Below are 21857 nucleotides of genomic sequence, written 5' to 3' on the forward strand. Positions count from 1 at the left end.
TAACTTGAATGCAATCTGCTTGTTATGTCGTGACGTAAGCAATACTGTTTCTGGGTCCAAGCCACTACTCATTTGAATTGAGAAAATATTCAGTTATGACCACATTTTAGTCATATCACATATTAAAGTGAACTTTATATAAACTCATGGTGGACACAACAGTTTCTGGACTTTCTGCATTACAGACATCAATATTTTAACAATTTATAAAAATTTTAATCACTTTCTGGCCATTGGATATTAGGCATGTTTATACAGTATATATTTATCTATTGTGATTGTGATTTTTAAAAGTATTACATCGCTTTGTAAATGTTTATTACTACCATTTGTTGAGGCTCTCCATACAGTTTGATGGAGCGCTTTTTTAACATTTATTGTATAACAGAAAAATACATTGGTACACATCATTTAAAGTAACAATGATTATATTATTTACAGTGGTGTCAATAAAGAATGAAAAAACAAGAAAAAAACAAGAGAAAAACAGCAACAGAAAACAAACAAAAAACTAAGAAATATCAACAGGTTATCTGACCTGAGGATAGATATATAATAGATAAAGACTGAGATTTAAGAGGGCAAAATAATATGATAATAGCGATTTAGAGATTTAATAGATTATATATATTAAAGGTCGTGCAAATGGTAAGTTTTGAGTGCTTTCTTAATAAAATAATTTAAAACTTTTTGTATAAATGCTATAAATATTGGCTTGCAATTTGAAAATTTACATCTAGGAATATAAAATCTGCATTAAAAGAAGGTTTATTATAAAGCAGATGTTAAAAATTAATAATAAAAAAACTAAATAATTACTCTTGGAGTCACAGAAAAATTCAGTGAAATAATATTTGAGATAAATAAATGAACATCTTGTCAAAATTGGAACACAGTTGCGTGACCAAAATGACAGAGGAAGAGTTTCAGTGTTATTCTAACAAAAGAAGCATTTTGTATCAAAGTTTGATCCAAATCTTTTCTTTAAGATGTTTTTGACTGAGTAAATGTTGTGTAATAATTTAAAATATATTTATTTTAGCTTATTAGTAAGGAAAATCTTTTGCTGTATGGACCATATACAGTTTGTAATAGTGCTTGGACCCGGAAGCTGCAATATTTAATTTGACTACACTGTAACAGGAGTTTCGGAAAATCTTCACCCTGGCCAGAGTTTACAGAAAGTGTCATCTGACACATGTATTTTATGTGGACAAACCAAGCGGCAACCTCCCACTCTCCCTTGTGAAGCAACTGCAACTGCAATTCATCGAAATTCCGCTAATCCTGGCTTCATAATAGAGCAGATTTCTATTGAGCCCACTGTTAAAATGGCCGACTTTACAGCAGAAAAAAAGGGGTAACAGCTTGGTACAATGAAAGATTTTGGCTCATATAGCTAATATTACCCCTCATAACAACTGTGAGAGGGTGAAGTTTTTTTATAACTCATCCATTTAGCTTATATTAAGTTATTATAAATAATAACACAGCATAATAACATAGTCAGTTGCCTTTTGGAATTATTTCTTGGCATGCTGTGCAAACCATTCAAGTGAAATGATATACTCATATACCATATCTATAAATGTATTTGTTTTATTTAAACTTTACAACCAAGCACATGTGGTCAGAACACAAACGCATGTAATCACATGTAATGAAGTTTTAACTGCTTCTCTCAAAGAAAACCCTGTCTAAGCAAAATGCTAGCAGGCGTCTATAGCTCCGCCTCTTAGCTCTTTTTTGGTATCCCCGGTTGGTGCGATGACGTGCGAACAAAATGGCAACGGTTGGCTTGTAGCTTTTTTCCCGTTCTTCAGACACCTATGGGTCACGGATACTACGTCCATACCTTTTAAAGTCTACAAACATCCAAACCACATAAAGCACATTTTATATGTGCTTAAAAGTCAAAAACTGTCTAATGTATATTATTTCAGAATTTATGTGTAACGAATGATGAACTAACTATTTGCTAATGATGCTTCAACAATTCTTAGTGTGCCATCATTATAAAGTGTTACCAAATATGTTGCTAACAAACTGTGTTAGTCTCACCGTCAAGTTCTCGCTCGATGAGGTCCATTCTGTGCGTGACCTCATCCTGCACCGCTTCAATGTGCTCCAGCAGATTGAGCTGCCACTGCTGGTGTAGCACAAGGTCAGGGTCAGGCTTGGGGTCAGGGGTTACAGGGTCAGGCTCCTCTTCCTTGATTTCAACCCCACAACTCTTTTCCTGCTCAGCGGACACCAGTCGTTTCATTCGGCTCTCCAGCTCCTGACAGCACAAACCAATGAGATGTGATTATTGATGCCCAAACAAAGAAAGATGTAGCAACTCAAATGTGGCACCCCAATTTACATGCTATCTAGTATTGGAAAATAGAATTAACAGTCCATGAATGCAGAAGTATTATGTCCCAAAGCTTGTATATTTTGTGTTATACAATCAAAAGTATGCATTTTACTTTACACGTCAAATACACACTTTTATAATGTAGTTGTCGCAAGGGGCATGTGGCTAAGAGTTGTTGGAACAGTGTGAGGCAGGTGATACGATCACTGAGCGTCACCTGTGTGCATCACCTGTCTCGAGTCCCACAGAGAAGCGGAAATAAAAAAGGACAAGGCTGTTTCTCAATTGCAAGAAGGCACAGAATGGACTTGAGTTCTTGTGGAAACCGGTCTTGCCAGGTCACCTCAGAAGACTTAACTCGAGAGACCATGAGAATAGAAATTGCGTCCAGTGAGAAATGAGATGCTGCATTCTTCCTGACTGGTCTCCTTCAGGTGTTTTTAATAGAAAATTATTTAAACATTACTGCATCCATACAACAATTTATTGTTTTCCTTCCTTTCAAAATATAGACTATGCATTAAGACTTTACAAAAATATGTTACACTATATAAATAAAACAGATTTTAATACGAATTTCAGCAAATATACACCCTTAATATGTTTGTGCCTTTATTAAGATTTCCATGGTCATGTTTACTTTCACAGTTTCATTTAGGGAAACTCCTGAGATAAATTATTTCCATCTCTGAACTTTAATAATAAACCTTTTTAAAATGTTGCGCTTTCCACCTCCAGTCGCAATGACTTTTGGAGAAAGTTCGGTGGTCAAGTCTGCATCAGTGCGTCCTCGATATCAAGAACATATCCGGGAAGTTTCATGCGTCCTTTGTTCTTGTGGTCTTGAGTATTGGAACTGAACTTTGGCAGTTGATGATGACGTTACACGAGAACACAAGGATGCAAGAATGCTGAAGAACGCATATTGAGAAACAGCCCAATTGACAACAGAGGTTGAAAGAAGTGGTCTGTAGCGAGGTTGGGTTTGAGCATTTAGGGGCTGTTTCATATGTATTTATTAATCATTCTTACTTTTCAATAAATGCGAACTGTCATTGTTTATTAAAGATACAAACCCATTGCTGCACATCAGCTGCATCTTCAGCAAACCATCTAATACGTGCAGCATAGATACTAAATTTGTTTACAAATAGACTATTAAATAAATAATTGAAAATAGTCTTCAAACTGGTGAAAGCTACATAAAATGTAGTGATTTGATCTGTGGATTTGATAATGATGTAACATTTGATAGTCCTAAGCTGATTAGTTGTCTGCTAACAAACAAACAAACTAACAAACAAAAAATTGCGAGCATGCACTGGCCAAGAAGCTTCTGTCTGTACTGTGCACTTGAACAAATATATACGAAACTGCCTGTGGCTTACCTTACTAAAGGAGCGATCAGCCAGCTTGTGCTGGTCGTGGTCCAGCTGCGTGCCGTACCTCTGCTCCGCCATCTCCAGCAGGTCCTCTGTGCTCCTGAGACTGTCCTCCAGCTCAGAGCCGCCCCGCGTCTCCACCACTAGTCTTCTCTCCACTGCTGGGTAGTAGGTACGGGGTTTCTGATAGCAGTGCTCACTGCTAATGTACGAGTCCTGAAAAGAGCAATGCGTCTCCATAGGCGACGGGGCTTCGCTCTTTAGTGTCTCAAACTCATTCTCTCCCATTTCAGGAGGCGAGGGCGGCAATGGAGTAGCAATGCCAGAGTCACCTGCCATCCTCCTCCGCAGGCCGTCTGCATGTTTCCAGGGCTGCCGCCAGAGCTTCAGGTCCGGATGGGCTTGTGTCCTGAAACAGGGTGCAGCTTTGATTCATAACTGAATAACTAAACGCTTGTGCATTGTTTAAATTTACGACCTTTTTGTTATGTTGGTGGCTGTTTTTGCCTGATTGATTTCCATTATAATGACATTTTTTGATTGCAAAGCCATGACACCATATAATCATGCATTCTTGATTGTTGCTGGTTTTCCTGGAAAATTTTGTAAATTTTATAAAAGGATAGAAATTTTGCCCAAAGTGTATAGTTTAGAATTAACTTTTATAAATCTTCAAAGTATTTTCCCAAAACAAGGTTCATACAGACACAATTTAATGAAAATGAAGAACTTAATTTTCCAGCACATTTTCCAGCACCTATTTTTATTTTCAAGACTGACACGTATTGACCTCCTGAAATGTATTCTCAGCAATCCACAAACACACTCCATATGAACTATCTATTGGTTTATACAAATAAAAAATAATATAAAATATAAAATAATACTTAATTAATAATATAAAATTATTACATTTTTAATGTTCTCACAGATGGAAAGAGAACTGAAAATGAGTACTCAAGTAAAAATACTATTACATTGCTAAAATAATAAAAGAATTGTGAGTAATACTAATATTGAGTAAAAGTACATAGTATTCTTTTAAAAAACTACTCTGAGTACTAATTAGTTACATTTAAAAACAAGTAAATCAGATTTTCATTACAACCGTTTTTTAAGTGTAAAATTGTAATTTTTCCGGCATGACAAAAGTATACAAATTCTTCTTGTTAATCTTAAGCATTTTTCAACAAAACAAGCCAATTTACCAGGTTTTCCAGCACTTGAATTTGTAAGAGCCAAATTTAAGCACTTTAAACACCTTACCCGAACCCTATCAAAATAAGATGTCACCAAAAAAATCAATCTATTTGCTGAAAAAAGAACGTTGTGGCCAAATGAAGACTCAAAATGACCTGAAAACCTCCCCAATAGCACACAAGAGTAAACAATAGGTTACATTAAGGTATTTGTTTTTATTACACTGCATTTAACCACAGGTACCTTACTACAGGAACATTTATTGATTTAAAAGCAGCGTTAGCAGCAAAAACCTGTTGTGAGGCAAGCTTGGTGGCATAAATACGCAACCCTTTGTGCCACACCATTCTCAAAGCCTATATGAGAACTTTAGAAAATAAAGACGCCCTGGAAGATTCCTTTAGTAGAAAGGGAATCCTTTAGTAGTCAATATTAGTCGCAAATTAATGCTTGTATATGCCTGAACTGATGCTTTATATAAACAGTTTAAAGTATAAAATAAAAATTACAGTTACAGTACAAACAACAGAACAGCAGTCAATATACTTGGTACGTTATAAACCAGCTTCAGATTTCAGCAATTCTTTTGTAGGAATATGACCAAATGTAACTTCTCTCAGCAAAATATGTTCTAATCTGTAGTAAACAGTGTTTAAAATTATTTAAATACTTTGTTTTTTTTTCACAATCATTAAAAACCTGACATTGCACCATACAATAACTTGTAGTGACTGTAGTTTTTTGCAAACATAATGACAAATAAAAATGTCTTTCAACTTATTTCAATGTATTATTTATATTATTCCCTTTCATGCAAATAATTTGCAACTTTTTGCATTTGTGGTTTTTGTCATTTTTTAGTACTGCTCTCTCCATTTCATTCATTTGGAGTCAAAAGTTAATTAAAGCAAAAGTATTCCTAGCATTCCAAAACATCAACACTGGCTACCACACAACCACAGGCTAAATAAGAGTGGTGTGAAACATGAAAAAATGATAACCCAATATGCTAAAAGCCCAGAATGAAATTGTGTGGAAAAACTCACTGTAGGATGCTCATCTTGAGCTGAAGGCCGTTGAGGACCTCAAACACTCGGTGGACGTCTCCTAGAAGCTGATGTGCTGCCGTCACCTTCTTACTGTTCTGGTGAGAGTAGTTCTCTTCCAGAAAAGACAAGCCGTACATGTGTCCACTGCTCAGCCAGTCTTTATCGTACCAGTACCTCTGACTCTGCCTCTGAGCTGCACATACAGACACACACACTTCTACATCACAAAACTGAATAAAAGATCCACAGAAAGGGTAATATACACAATCCAGACAAACTAATATCCACCCTTATCCTATGATTCATGATGTTTTGCTTGAATTATGAGAGTAACTTTTATTAAACTGTTAAAAACCTGTGAATTTTTTTTATAGAACTGGCTACAATGGCATTATTTGCCTCATAGTTCATCCATTCAATATATATATATATATATATATATATATATATATATATATATATATATATATATATATATATATATATATATATATATATATATATATATAACCTCTAGAAACAACTTTCAGTTGACCCTTAATAAACCCAAAAACTCAAAACTCAAGATGAGTCTTTTCATCGCAGGATATTGGGAAAAAAACAACAACAAAAAAACTCATTGCTATATTTGATTGTCCTGCGATAAATATTTCAAAATCAAGTATAATTTCACCAGATAAGTTCAAAACAAAATCATAATTTTGGTATTTGATTAGGATGATTTTGTAGAGAAGTGTTTATGCATAAAATATAATACACCAAATCACAAGCATTGAAAAAACTGTAGAGCAAAGATAAAAAAAAAATAAAAAAAAAAGTGTTTTCTGGGAGTCTAGCAGTATTCAGCTACAAAAGTCAAATAATCAAACATGAATAAATACAATTAATCTTTCTTAAAAAGTTACACACATTATACCTTGTACCTTAAAATGCTTACACTGTCACAGGCAACACATGCAAATGATTTGATTCAATCAATAAATTATCATTTTTCGGTAAATAGATGGTTTAACTTTGCAATGACTCCTCAAATTATGTTTTCAACTGTGACTCAAGTGATGTGACTACAAATGCATATTGTGATATCAATGCTGAAATGATATATTTTGTCCAGCCGAATTTTCTACAGCAAAATCATGGATGTGTTAAATATTATCTTGAAAGATTTGGATTTCTGCTTTCCAATCCATCTCATCATGGACCAACGTTTATCCTTTTCTCATCATCTTGTTTCTCATATTTTTTTATTAAATATAATTATTTGATCATTTGAATGAGTATTTAACTGTGAATTGATTTTAATTAATGAATAAGTTAACACATTGCTTAATATAAGAATGTTCAGTGCATTTGCCTATCTCTTTATAACTATTTTTAGAAGCCACAAAACTAGGTCAGAGGTCACGGAGACCTTGAGTGGAACTGAGGGCTGAGGACTGGAATCAACTATTTCTATTGTTATTTCTAGTAGTTATTACTATCTAAAATGTCTAAAGTGATTTTGCTATTTTTACGGTTAAATCTTTTAAAGTGATTCTACTTTTATTCAAGATAGACTTTGTGTAGTAAGAATATAACTGCCTGAATGTAGATTATATCGGTTTTTAACCAGTTTTGATAAAGACGGCTGAGAGTACACTCAGCCTTGGATAAGAAACAGATTATACTTTAAGTGTGTGTGTTCCATTTGATTGTTGATCCGTTTCACAGGTCTGGAGTCAGCTCTAATCAGTCTAAGGGATGTCTGACGTTTATGCTTAAGATATTGTTCAGAATATATGCACAAACCCCACGTCGAAATTTTCCAAGTCTATCTGTGTTTTAACCAATCAGGTTAGAACACCTATATGTATGACGCAGTTAATGACGTTATAATTGTTATTGATTGATGATTGTAAGCAGAGTGGCCTAGGAACTCATTGCGAATGTTGAAGCTGGCTTCTGCGGATGAAACTGCAAACGATCTTCAGTAAACTTGATTTATTTATTTAAATCTCTGACTCCGGCTCTTCTTCATCTACCAGACTGGTCATTCTTTGGGTTGAACTGTATACTATCCCTACAATCTGGAGGAACAAAACACAGTGAACTTGACAGGACTTTGGCCACAGATATACTTGTGATATTAATGTCACATTAAAATACGAAGTGTAACCTTATTTTCGTGACAAATAAAAATAAAGCACAGTCCCCACTGTATATGGATTATATGAAGTGATTTCAGTTGTTTTGAATGGGAGTTCCTTAAACCAAAATTTCAACTCAATATTTTAAAATGCAGCTGTTTAATACAGAAAAAGGTGGAAAAAGATCATATATGCTAAAGTGAGATAGATCAAGTCTCTCACCTGGTGGGTCTCTGCAGATATAGCAGCTGTAACTGTCTGGCACACTGTCCTCATAGAGACCCATACATGTCCCATGCTGCCAGCACAGACACTCGTCACACTGCAGAGAGCAAAACATCTTTTAATCTCCAAGACCATCACTAATCATCACTAAATGAAATGGAGTTTATATACTTTACATTAAACAATAGTTTATATACTAAACAAATCTTTCCTGGAACACTTAAAATAATAATAATAATAATCATGAGATTAGGGCTGGACGATATGGCAAAAAATTATATTACAATATATTTCTTTATTTCGGTCAATATGATATAATTCCGATATTGATATGGACAATATTAAAAAGACAGGAAAAACTGCCAAGAATGCACACAATAGATGTCTGTACCTACAAATGTCTGCAAACTGAATTAGCAAAGTCTATAATACCTCCAGGCTCTTATTACTTTTTTTTAAATAAAAATGTATAGAACAATTAAATGTTCACTTTTTGTTCAATGTTCACTTTTTGTTTGTATTTAGCTTTTACAGAGATAAATAAAAAAAAATAATAATATATATATATACATATTAATTAATAAATGCTGTACATGTGTTGTTCATGATTAGTTCATGTTAGTAAATGCATTAACTAATGAACCTTATTGTAAGGTGTTACCACCTAATTAACCTAGTTAAGCCTTTAAATGTCCTTTTAAGCTGTATAGAAGTGTCCTGAAAAATATCTAGTCAAATATTATTTACTGTCATCATGACAAAGATAAAATAAATCAGTTATTAGAAGATACAGCCTAATGAAAAGAAAAAAGACTTTTAAGCACTTTTTCCAAGCACCCGAGTCTGACACGCAACATATTGAACACCTAAAATGTATTCTCAGCAACCCATAAAAACATTACATAGGAATAAAAAAAAATTAGCAATTTAAAAAAATAAAAATATAATAATTAATAAATCGTATTAATAATTAATATTATAATAAACCTGCATTAAATGTGCTTGTGAAATGTTTTTTGTACTCAGGTAAAAACACTATTACACTGCAAAATAATACAAAATTTAGTAATAAATACTAATATTAGGTACAAGTGCAAATGACTCTTTAAAAAAACTACTCTGAGTACTAGTTAGTTACTTTAGAAAAGAAAATTTTACTTTTATTATGGCCATTTTTTAAGTGTAAACTTATTTGAATAGTTTAATTGCTTAAATCACAAAGCTACATGTATAGGAATTTGTACTAACAAACGAACTATGGTCGATTTTCCCTTCTTATGACAATTAAACTTTTTCAATAGCACTGGCAAAACTACCACATACTCTATAGGGCCATAGAGACACTTTTGTCCATTTTAAAACAATATTGTCAAGCCTTGAAAGGTTTAATTAAAGTATATGATGAAAAAAAATAATAATTTAGCCTTTTATTTACATAGTGTAAACTATTTTTCTTATTTACATCACATAGAAATTTTATTTTACACTTGATCTTACACTAAAATAATTTTACTAAAAGACAAGTACACTGTCAGTAATACAATAATAAAACAAATGACTTCACTTCAGGTATTTGAGATATAACAACACTACATTTCTCAAAGCAGTGTTTTAAGAGCGTTATTGTTTATTTTGATAAATGTAACAGATTGCTTTGACATGTAATGGTTGCACAATTTAGTGATGTTTTAAGACAGATCAGAATACAGCTATTATGTATAGATCACACAAATACCTCAAACAGAAACATTTCCAGCATATTTCTTTTGTCGTAAAAAAAAAAAGAAAAAAAGTTCCACCTTGGCTCAAAGTAAGTTTAAGACATCTGTTTGCATTGTCATCGGTTGTGCATCGTTCTAATTCTAAATACTAGATAGTCTAAATTTAGTCAAGGATCAAAGATAAATAATTTCTACTTTAATAGCAAAGAGATTGCGATTGTATACAGTCTAAGCACACACACACACGATGATGAGAGGACTTGCAGTTAATTTGAAAAAGCCTATTTAAGAGCACGCATATGCAGTTTTTGCGGTTAACGTACATGACTGCACTCTCATGTTCAAATAAAGTGTGCTAGATTGTGTGTGACTGAAACTTGTGTGGGTCTGCAGCTGGATATTGAGTAATTGTGCAATACCTGCATTCCTGTGCCGAGTAAACTCACTGTTGGAGAGAAAAAGAGCGAAATGTGTGTGTAGATTGTCAAAAAGGCAGGAAGTAGGGCTGCGGTTTAATTACTCTTGCTAATAACATAAACATCCGAAAAACATTACTCTAATAAAACATTTGTGTTTAAGTTGTTATTTCTTTCTGTCACTGCAACACAGAAAGGCCTTTGTCCTGCCCTTATGACACATAAAACTAGATGAGGTCGACTGTGATTGGCCACTTTTCATTTCAGTCAAATCATGGCTTCGGAATCCCGGTAGTTTGTGCAGGTGTTTTTGCATTAAATTGTCACAAAAAGTTCACAAACATTTTAATTTTACCAGCGTAAAAACTGCAAACAAATTATCGCTAATTTTAAGCACTTTTCAACAAAACAAGCCAATTTTCCAGGTATTCCAAGACTTGAATTTCTTGAAGCTAAATTCAAGCCCTTTAAGCACTTTCTGCAAACCCTAATACATTAAAACATTTTTGAAGCAATAAAATAGCATATTCAATACACTTTCTATGCATTCAAAATATTTGTGTGAATTTGATACAGACACCAAAACTGGAGAGTTGTTTGTTATTATTACAACTATTACTAATGTAGCTTATATTAATATAGTGCACAGTTGATACATTTATTTAGGCAAAGCAAACTCAGATTTGTCTTTAAACAGTATTATGAAACAATATTATGAATACATTTCAAAAAATTTCATTGCGATATGTTAAAATGTGTGAAAGTTCAAAATATTGTTTCATAGTACTGTATGTTTAATGTTCAACATAACAGTTGCCATAATAAATGTAAAAACTAGAAAAAGAAATTCACAGAAAAAAACAAACACTCTTCAAAATGATATTAAAAGCATAACGAACGAAAAAAGAAAGTCAAAAGCAGATTCAGAGGGTGGTAGTTGACCTGTATCATGAAGTCGTTCTCCTCCTGCACTTCACAAATACAGCGTACGATCTCAGAGCTGTGAGTGACTGTTTCCACCCCCTGCTCCGAGAGGGGGACGTTCAGATCCAGCTCAGTGTCAGACTCGTCCTCACTCCATACTGGACTGTCCGAGGACAAATCACTGCTGCTGTCTTCACCTGGAGGACACAACAACAACACATCACTCTCAGCAGAAGATTTCAGCTCTTTTTTTATATCCTGCTTCCTAAGTTGAGCCGTACAAGATACGGTTTCCAGGTTCAAGCATCTACTCTTATCAATTGAGAACATTTTTATCTCAATAGTTTTGACCACTTTTTAGTCGTATCATACAATAAAGTCAGCATGACCTGGAAGTTGCTGAGACTTTTATTTCAGCATGTTGATGTACTTCCTACTGAAATGAAGAGGCTTTTTTGGCGTATCATTCCCTCATAGCAACGGTAATGGTAAGAAAGGGGATTAATATGCAGTTGCTATGGAAACCCTTAGGTTAGCATCAGAAGATCAGCTGTTGACGTCAACAAAAGGAAAGCTACTCCAAATGTTGAAGCAAATCGTCTAATAGAAGTTTACAAAAACAAACTATTTTTTCAGTTAAAGTTTATTGCACACTGTTTCCACAACTTTTGTCCATCATAACAAAAATTCTAATCGGGTTTGATTTTTATTTTATTTTTTACACCCGAAAAGGCGTTTTGAGAGGTTTTTTGACAACTCAGAACCATCTAACAAGTGAAAGGCAAAATCAAAAAAGACGTCAGAGAAACTAATTCACTTCACTTGCAACACAAAGGTCTTCATGGTAAGCAAAGTATGCAAAATTAAGACATTTGGACTTCAAAATAAATGTTTTGGGAAAGGTTACAAAACAACATTACAGATGTTAACATTAACACGCATCAGACTCAGTGTCCAAGGTTTTGTCTGTGACTAATTTTTCGGATTTCAATACAAAAAAAATTTAATAAAACGCAAACGTAATTAAATTTATATAAACTTTCAGAATGCAGTGTGCAAAGACCTCAATTACTCACCTTACGAATACTTAAGTGTAAATAAACAAAGTACCTTTTGATTTTACATGGATTTTAAGGCAAATCTTCAACAAAATCATGGTGTTCATGTTCACAACAGTCTCTGGACTTGCTGCATACCAGGCAACACATTAACCATTCATAAATGCTAGAATAATGCAAAAACATTGATCATATTTTAATAGTATTATATCACACTGAGCTTATATTTACTACCGTTTGTTGCTCACTTTTGGCTTTTGACCGAGTGTTTGAACACAGAAACTGTCATGAGTGACATCATACTTAACAAGCAGGTAGTCAAACAATCATCTACACTAAACAAACATGCACAAAACAGGCTAATTTAACACTAGAGAGAATGATCTACACAGCAGTAATGACTAAACATCTAGAACAGAGTTTCTACAGGATTAACCAAATTTAAGACTAGGATCAACATGAGCGTAATTTTAGACCTTGTTTAGACATTGTTGATTCAGAAAACAGTAAATTATAATAGTAAAAAAAAAAACTACAAAACTTAATATGAACCTATAACCTAAATAATAATAATAATAATAATAATAATAAATAAAAAAAACAGTGATGGCATTTCAATGAGTTTTAAAGGTAAAGTTACATGGATATAAGAACTATTTAGGACATAAAACAGAATACTTAAGTAAGTTTAAGACTTTATAGTAATTATTTTACTTCCAGGACAAGCATCTTTGGATAATTTACTCACCCCCTTTTCATTCAAGATGTTCATTTTTTTTCTTTGTCTTTTACTTCTTTTTTTAAAACACATTTATTTTACAATAAAATCTTAAAGGTGCCTTGAACTGCTTTGAAATGTTTTTCTGATTAATGTGTGACAATTTCACCAGAAACATTAGGACAAGGTGGGACAGCACAACTCCTCCCCTTAAAAAAACAGCCAATAGGATTTAATTTTTATCACAGCTCAAGCGCATTAATAATAAGTGCCTAGAAGGGGGCAGGACATGTCAGATACTAGAGAGGATTTGATAAAAAACTGAAGTATGAGGTGACAAAAAAAAATCATTTATGCGGAAGAATCAAACTGCAGGATTTGAATGTTTATACCAAGCGGCAACCTCCTGCTCTCCCTTGTGTAGCAAATACAGAAGTAACTAAAACTGCAATTTATTAAAATTCCGCTAGTCCTGGCTCTATAAAAGAGCAGATTTCTATTGAGGCCACTGTCCAAATTCCACTGTCCACTGGCCAACTTTACAGCAGAAAAAAGGGTGTTCACAGCCTGGTACAAAGAACAATTTTAGTGTATTTAGCTAATATTACCCTTCATAATTTTTATAAGTCATCTGTTTCGTTTTGATTAAGTTATATGAAGTCTACATAATTAAGAGCGTAGCCACTTGGCATCACATCACCTCAGCTGATTCCGGCTGATTAGCCACTGAATTCAGCATATACATTGCATTTATGTTTTGTTTTATGCGGCTTTACACAGTCAATTGCCTTTTGGAATTATTTCCTACAATTATCAATGATTTGGCATGCTGTGTGCACTTTATTGTGCTCACAAACCATTTAGGTGGCAGTCAACTGAAACTTTGTCATACAGTGTTATGCCTGATTTCATAAATAGCCTTGCAGCTTTATTTGCGCTCTTTAGACACCTATGGGTAACATCTTGAATGCTATGTCCGTGTCTTTTACAGTCTATGATTGATACCTTTAAATGCAAAGACAAACATATTGCTACAAACATCAACTTCATGTGGACTTTAAATGACTTTTCAGTTGGAGACATGATAAAGAACTAAATAATTATCCATCAAAGTGCTCCTAATATAAAACCTAGTCCTAGAGCTACCAAATCAAGTCTATTAGTCTATAAAATGTCACATTTTAACATGTTTTGGTGGTGGTTACATGTTGGCAGTGAATCGTTCTTTAATAGATACAAATGACTCAACCTACTGACTAATTGGGCATTTAGCATATACATTTTTTTTCATGCCTGATGTACTGATTGTTGCGCCTTTATTTCCCGTCTGGGATTATTTAGAGCCTTAGAATCTGTAGTTTTGAAGTTCAAGCCATTAAGCGTTTATGAAAAGTTGATTATATGGAGAAAATCTTTAATATATAACTAAAGAAAGAAAGAAATTAACATAATGGATAACAAGGAGGTGAGTAAATCATCATGAAATTTAAACTGAACCAAAATTTATTTATTTTATTTTTTAAAGGAACCCACCCTGAAAGAAAAAAAGACACATTCAACTAGTCGAGACAATGAAAGACAACGAGGCAGAAGAAGAAGAACACAAAGCAGGCAACAGTGAGCTGGAGGAGCTGTGTTCAGGAATACCCACCCTGGCTGAGCATCTTTTCGGGGCCGTGTCCTGTGTAGGATCGGTGTGTGAGGGAGAGGGGCAATTTGTGGGCCGAATTCAGATTGCAGGGGAGAGGCTTTGGGCCAATGCTCTCCTCAGTGCTGTGAGAGTCTGTCAGAGGAGGAAGAGCAGACGCCACACAGGGTTATAAACACAGAGCGAGCTGTTCCTCACCAACGAGGAGGAGGAAGCTGCAGATCTGATTCACTGTCCAGAGCGACTGGCAGCATAAACGCTGCTTTAGTGGGTGGCTCTGCACTTTTACAGTCTATTATTATCTTAGGAGCAATGACACAGAGACAAACTGTACTTTAATTCCAACAATGCTTCAAAAAACTAGGAACTTTTGTGTTTAACGTTTAAGCAAGCATTGAACTGAGCAAATATTGTCTGAGCTGAGGGTTTATTTTATTTAAAAGATCATTCATGAGTGGCATGTGGGAAGAGGATGGCTATTAAAATTGAGTAGATTTGTTGCTGCCCCATCAAAATGTGTCATAATACTTTTATAAATGATAACCAAGTGTCAAATTACTTGTATTTTGATTGACTTGACTAATAAATGAACCCAAAAAAAAAGCATTAGAAACCATTTTCAAATATGCAATTTAGATGATTAAATACACGATTTTAATTAACCAACATTTTATTTATTGAAATAAATGACTAATCAAGTTTTAGCTTTAAAAACATGTATAAATCTGTATTAGTATGTGCATTCAGAAATTCGTTTTACTGAATGAATTATAAAATGAAACGTGGCCACCATTCTAAAAGCGAAAGTAAGGCTGCGGTGGGAAGAAACCTGGAAATATTGCCTGGTGTCACAGCAACAGCATCCATGAGGACGTATTGTGTACCTGGCTGTATATATCACCAGCGAAAAGAAAGTAACACAAATGTATTACTTCACTGCTTTTCAAATGACCCAAATGTCAGTTCTAAATGGATAGAGAAAATAAAAAGGGATATCAGACCTCATTTTCAGTCAAGTTGAGGAAAATGGCAGTAGTTAGCGAACTCTTTCTTTCCCAATCACACATTTTACATGCCATTTATCAAACTCGAATTAATGAACTGATTCTTTCACTATATTAGACTCGTCACGATACTAAATTGCCACTAATCAGTACTGAATTTTTTTTTTAAATGTTAATTTCCCGTTAACATTTGAGTGTGTTCCTAAACACTGCTGTTTTGCTATAGTATTCACCAGCGCACAAAAGAAATGATTGTGATTGACGTGAAGTTCATCAGTTCACCAAACTTAACGATGTTTGCCGAGTGCAAACAAACAATCCGCTGATGAATCGACTGATATTCGTGGCTGTATCTGTGTTTGCCGATACACTATGGCAAAACTTGCTAAGCAGCGCTTAAATGTTAGCAGTAAATGGACGTTTTTAAAACAACAGTGCCGATTGGTACTGCAATTCTAGTATCATGACAACAGCACACGAGGGTGTGATCCAAACATTTTACACAGGATTGCACTGTATTATCGCTTATCAGGTTACATGAGCTGAAACAGGGAAGCGTCCCCACTGTGTTTACCTGGTGCCATGAACAGAAGCCTAGGAGGAAACTTAAGCGTATTACTCATAAAGAGATTGTGATTTAGTTTGATGCCTAATATGTTTTTAATTGATTAAATTAAGCAACTTAATAATATTAAAGTGATGTTTACACCATATCTGCACTTTGAAATCACGGCAACGACTGGAGTTTTGTTCAGAATTTGGCCGGAAGTAGTAAGTCATCCGGGTACTTCTCGCATACTTATTTTCAAATTCTAATAATTCAGGCATACTACCCGGCTTGCATACTGATTTTAGCGTACATTATAGTATGGAAGTATGCTGTTTCGGATGCAGTCCATGACATGATGTTGCAATATTTACAGTGCTGGTTCTCTACTTCTGGGTTTCTTCCCACCACAGCCTCACTTTCATTATTAAAAAAAAAATATATATATATATATATATATATATATATATATTTATATATTTTTTCACCACATACTTTGACATTTTTAACAAAACTTACTTAAAATCAGACACTTTACTAGTATTTACTATATCTCTACAAAAAAAAAAAAAAAAAAACACCTGTAAATTTATTTACTGCAGACACCTTAATGGAATGTGTCATTTTGACTAACCTATAGACAATTTTAAGGGGTGTAAACAGAAGCAATGGTCCCAACTAGGGATGCTCAAAATAATCGATTAACCGTTAACCGAAAGGGTGCGTTTGTAACCGATTAATGCTATCAGTTAAACGATTAAAAATATTATTTTATATATTTTTAGTTTGGCTGCTTAAGGGCCGATTGAATGCACCTTTGCGTTAAGAAGGGCATTTTTTGCACGCGGCTCATCCCAGAATAGCAGTTTGGGTTGTCAAGACAACTACAGAGAACTTTTAAAGAGCATGGTTTCCGCTACATTCATTCTTCCATGGTGGGGACCAAAATGCATCCCTCCACGGCTACATTACCCATTCAAAACATTCAGTTATTGTTGTTGTTTTTAATAGCGGATTATAATCGCACCAAAACGTATTAAAAGGTAAGGGAATCATAACAGCGCAAACTTTTCTGTAAACGTATAGTGCTGTGCGCTATCTGTTTAACCGTTTGGCGTTACGTGCTGACTGACTGACTGACAGGTGCGTGATGCGTGAGACCAGCAAACTCGACGAAGCTTTCAGTTAAGATGAACACAGTTTCTATAGTTATACTTTATTTATAGATAAAGGTATAAGGCTCTGCATATAATCACTCTATCCTGCTGGAGTTTATAGCCGTTTTGCTTTACTACAGGAATCGATACAATCGATACCCAGCTGATTCAGTTGTTTCATAAGAGGACCGGCCGCGCTTCTTCTCTTCTTTTTTCCTCGTCAACATAAAGGCAGTGAGATGTGCCTTGTTTCGGCCCCTTGTTCAACTGCAAGACATATTTAACTTGCGGGACGACAACGTATAACCCGTGCCTACAGACTCATTTGCCAAAGAAGCAAAATGGAAGAAGAATATTGCCGTTTAACAGACGTGTTGATGCCAAACCAGAGCAGTCATAAACGCAACAAAGTCTTTAACTTTTATTTTACAGCTTATAAAGCATGTATGCAGATTAATGCAATATCATATTTAAACAACAAAACTGTTTACAAAAAGTCAACATATGCGCGCGTTGTTGTTGTTGTATTTTTATCACGCAGCGCACGCACTTGAGCCGCGAGGGAGAGAGAGGAAACCATATTATAGCAAGACATAATCTTTAAAATAATGATTTCTATTAAAAATGTAAAAAGGTTTTGTGATTTATAATATTAACATCGGGGCATTAAATAAAGGCATATTTTCCGTAGAGCGAGCAATTTGAGGAAGTCTGCAAAAAACATGGAAAAAAAACAGCCTATGCCGGTTATTAAAAAGAATCAGTCAGTTTTTTCGTTTTGTAATATAAATTAATTATTTAAGTGAAAATAATTTAGGGCAGTCCTATTTATTTTATTCATTTTATTTAGTTTATTCTGTTCTTCCGTGCTAAACACTGCAGGTGCGTGAAGATGCTCTGTTGTATTGTTCTATTATTAATATGCTAGCATATAAAAATAAATCAGTATTTTAAAATGCAATATTTAATGTGTCGGACACAAAATAGACACATCAATTTGTTTAATATAAAATTAATAGTAATCTGACCAGTTAACCGTTAATAACCGATTGATGAGCAGCGGTTGTCGGTTAGCGAAATTAACCGAAATGAGCATCCCTAGTCCCAACGTATTTCCTGTTTTACATTTTTAATTTCCATAGCTTTCGAGAATCCAGAAAGAGCCACATATTAATAAATACTGTTATGACAGCTGTTTTAACAATAAGTTATGATTGAAGTGCCACTTGTTACAGTTATGAAATAGTTTAATAAGCAGGTAATGTTCATGGGCCAATTACATGACCACATTGAAATGGTTTATATCTTAAAATAAAAAGTAAATAAAGTCCTGCAAATTCACATTTAAATGTTCTCAGTTTTAATGCAAAACTTAGTATTGATCATTTATTTATTCCAAGCCAAACCCCTATAATCCAACATCACATTCTGTTGCTCTTACGTAATCCTGTGTTAATTTTGCATACTTATTTTATTGTCAGCACCACTTTAGAGAAAACCTGTAGCAATAGCAGACAAGCGGAAGAGACAGCAAAGAGCAAAAGACACACAGAGACCTCAGCGCACTTAAATAGCATCTCACCTGACTTCGACTTCCTTTTCTTCTTCTTCTTTTTCTTCAGCTTGATGCGGAAGAACTCCCTCTGCCGTTTCTCTCTCAGCCTCTCGCGTTCCTTCAGCGCTGTAGATGAGAAAAGTCAAATCTCTTATTACTGTGTGTCCTGATATATATGGACAAATCAGCAGGAGCATGTGCACTGAAATGGGTGCGATGATCACGATGCACTCCCATACCTGTTTCCTTGGCAACCCAGTCTCTGTCGTCATGCAGCGAGCGGTTGAAGACCTGGTTCTCTTTGCTCCTCTCGGCTCCCAGTGTGGCCGAGCGCTGCCGGTGCTTGATACCCACAGCAGGGGGCGACAGAGAGTGACCCGACTTACTGTCACTCAGAGGAGATGGAGTATCTGTGAAAGGAGATTTATAGGGCATCTGTTAGGTTTTGTTTTGTTTTTAAAATTTCTTCAATGTGTAATTTAAAAATATGTACAGTTGAAGTCAGATTTTCTTAAAATATTTCCCAAATTATGTTTTAGAGTGAAAGGAATTTTTCACAGTACTTCAGATATTTTTTTCTTCTAGATAAAGTCTTATTTGATTTATTTTGGCTAAAATAAAATCAGTTTTTAATATTTAAATAAACGATTTAAGCCCAACATTATTAGCACCCTTAAGCAATATTTTTTTCAATTGTGTACAAAACAAATTATCATTACAATGTCTTGCCTAATTACCCCAATTTCCTAGTTAAGCCTTTAAATTGTACTTTATGCTGAATAATAGTAAAATCTGGTAAAATATTATGTACTGCTATCATGGCAAAGTTAAAAGAAATCAGTTATTAGAAATTAGCTTTTGAAACTTGTGTTTAGAAACGAGGGCTTTTAACTCTGACTTCAACTGTAATCTATCTATGTAGATGATCAACATGGAGAAGCAATAGTTCATCCAAAAACTAAAATTCTGTCATTTATTTGCTCTTAATTTGTTTAAAACTTTTTATGAGTTTCTTCTGTTTAACATTAAAGCACTTCTTTGTGGGGTTAAAAATTGAATCATGTGCTGTTAATAAGGGTGTCACGATCCTCCAAATTCTCGATTCGATTACATTTTCGATTCTGAAGGCACGATTCGATTCGATTTTTGATTATGAATAATTAATTAATTAATGACCAATTAAATATTTGTAGCCTACCGTTTAAACTACCTGACCTGCATCGTCTTTGTTTTACCCATAAACAAATCATACAGTAAATGAATAAAGGTAAGTTACACACATAATTACCACCTGTCAATTACTTTTTCTGCGGGACTCGTGAATAGGCAGTGATCTGTGTCGTTATAATGGCGTCGGTAAAAAAGAGGCACAACCAACAGGAACCAGCCAACAGTATCTGAGGTGTGCGCTAAAATGACTAAGTACAAGTGATTGAAAGATTGAAGCAGTCCTCTGACTGCCTGGACCTGCTGTCTGGAGCGCATGGCTGTGTCTGTGTGGTCACGTCATGTGCCTTTTCAGAGGCAGAGAGGAAGGAGGGCTGCTCAGAAATGCCACACGCCACTGTGGATGTCAAATCGTTGTCGTTCTAAAATGCCATTTAAAAACAAAGACAGTGTAAACAGGGCCTGAGTGTGTACTTTTCGCGAGCGGATTTGCAACGGGGGCGGGCGGAGGATCGCGATGCCGGTGTTGTCTATCGGACGAACCGTATGTAATGCGTACATAGCAGAACTTGTAAAACTGTGGGTTTTTTTGTCGACAACACGAACGTTGTCAACATAACTCACTGGAAATCCAAAATGCTTACACACCGGCGACTTCATTGAAAGAGGAGAGGGTTTAAGTTCTGTCGACGGGTCTCCTGCTTCTGCAGTTTAACAAGCCTGTTTTTTTCCCGCTTGGCAAGCCCAGCTGATGTGACATGGGGGCGTGGCAGCATCGACGATTCTATTTTTTGATTCGATAATCGAAATTGAGCATAAGGTGACACTCCTAGCTGTTAAATGTTTGATGATCACGTTAGCTTAAGTGTGTCTACAATGCTCCTGCTGCTTCGCTATGCCACCTCTGTACTTTTTGTAATCAGAGGATTTGTCCCACTTCAGAAGATTCCTGATGGTGCACCCATACCAGTTGTTGGAAAATACTTATTTAATTAAGCTTATCTAAATATATATATATATATATATATATATATATATATATATATATATATATATATATATATATATATATATATATATATATATATATATATTATTTTATTTTATTTTTTTTTTTGGTGTAGGCATGCACAATATTGGGATGTACGAACTAACAAGCAGCCAAAATCGTATTGTATGGGAGGGATGTATAACATGATAAGCAAACTGCAAGCATAGATGAATGCAATAAAGCAAAGATAAAATTGTTGATGCCATTGTTGTTGAACATAAGAGCATTGTGACACCTTTATAACCCCACCAACTGCAATGCGGGCATTATGAAAGATTCGAAAACAGTGTATCATCACCCAGGCCCAGTTTACACTAATATTTTTTAGTTTTAAAACGGCGTTTTAGATTGAAAACAATCAACGTCCACACTGGTGTTTCAACAAGTGTTTCTGAACAATTCACCATTCACACTACACCGCTGAAAACGCACATCACGTGACCACACACACTGACATGCGCTATAGCATATTACCATTTCTTTAAGCAAAAAACCCAAGGTGAGAGCAGTGCACATCGGACAATTCCTCAAGAATCTACCTCTGGATCTA

General features: G+C 34.7%; 1 protein-coding gene across 3 annotated transcripts in view; it reads right to left on the bottom strand.

The window, feature by feature from the left end:
• phf20b (PHD finger protein 20, b) overlaps positions 1-21857 on the bottom strand; it is a 44034-nt gene that overhangs the window by 2422 nt on the left and 19755 nt on the right. For 2 of the 3 annotated variants that reach the window (XM_005161993.5, XM_073938318.1), the window contains exons 11-18: positions 19329-19499; positions 19117-19215; positions 14830-14961; positions 11421-11599; positions 8339-8438; positions 5988-6183; positions 3748-4150; positions 2062-2281 (exon numbers count right to left, since the gene is read on the bottom strand). In XM_005161993.5, coding sequence (XP_005162050.1) covers positions 2062-2281; positions 3748-4150; positions 5988-6183; positions 8339-8438; positions 11421-11599; positions 14830-14961; positions 19117-19215; positions 19329-19499 — 1500 coding nt within the window. The remainder of the gene's footprint in view (positions 1-2061; positions 2282-3747; positions 4151-5987; positions 6184-8338; positions 8439-11420; positions 11600-14829; positions 14962-19116; positions 19216-19328; positions 19500-21857) is intronic. The other variant, NM_001004114.1, reaches the window with a different exon arrangement.

Source organism: Danio rerio, chromosome 23 (assembly GCF_049306965.1).
Source record: "Danio rerio strain Tuebingen ecotype United States chromosome 23, GRCz12tu, whole genome shotgun sequence".
NCBI classification, from domain to species: Eukaryota; Metazoa; Chordata; class Actinopteri; order Cypriniformes; family Danionidae; genus Danio; species Danio rerio.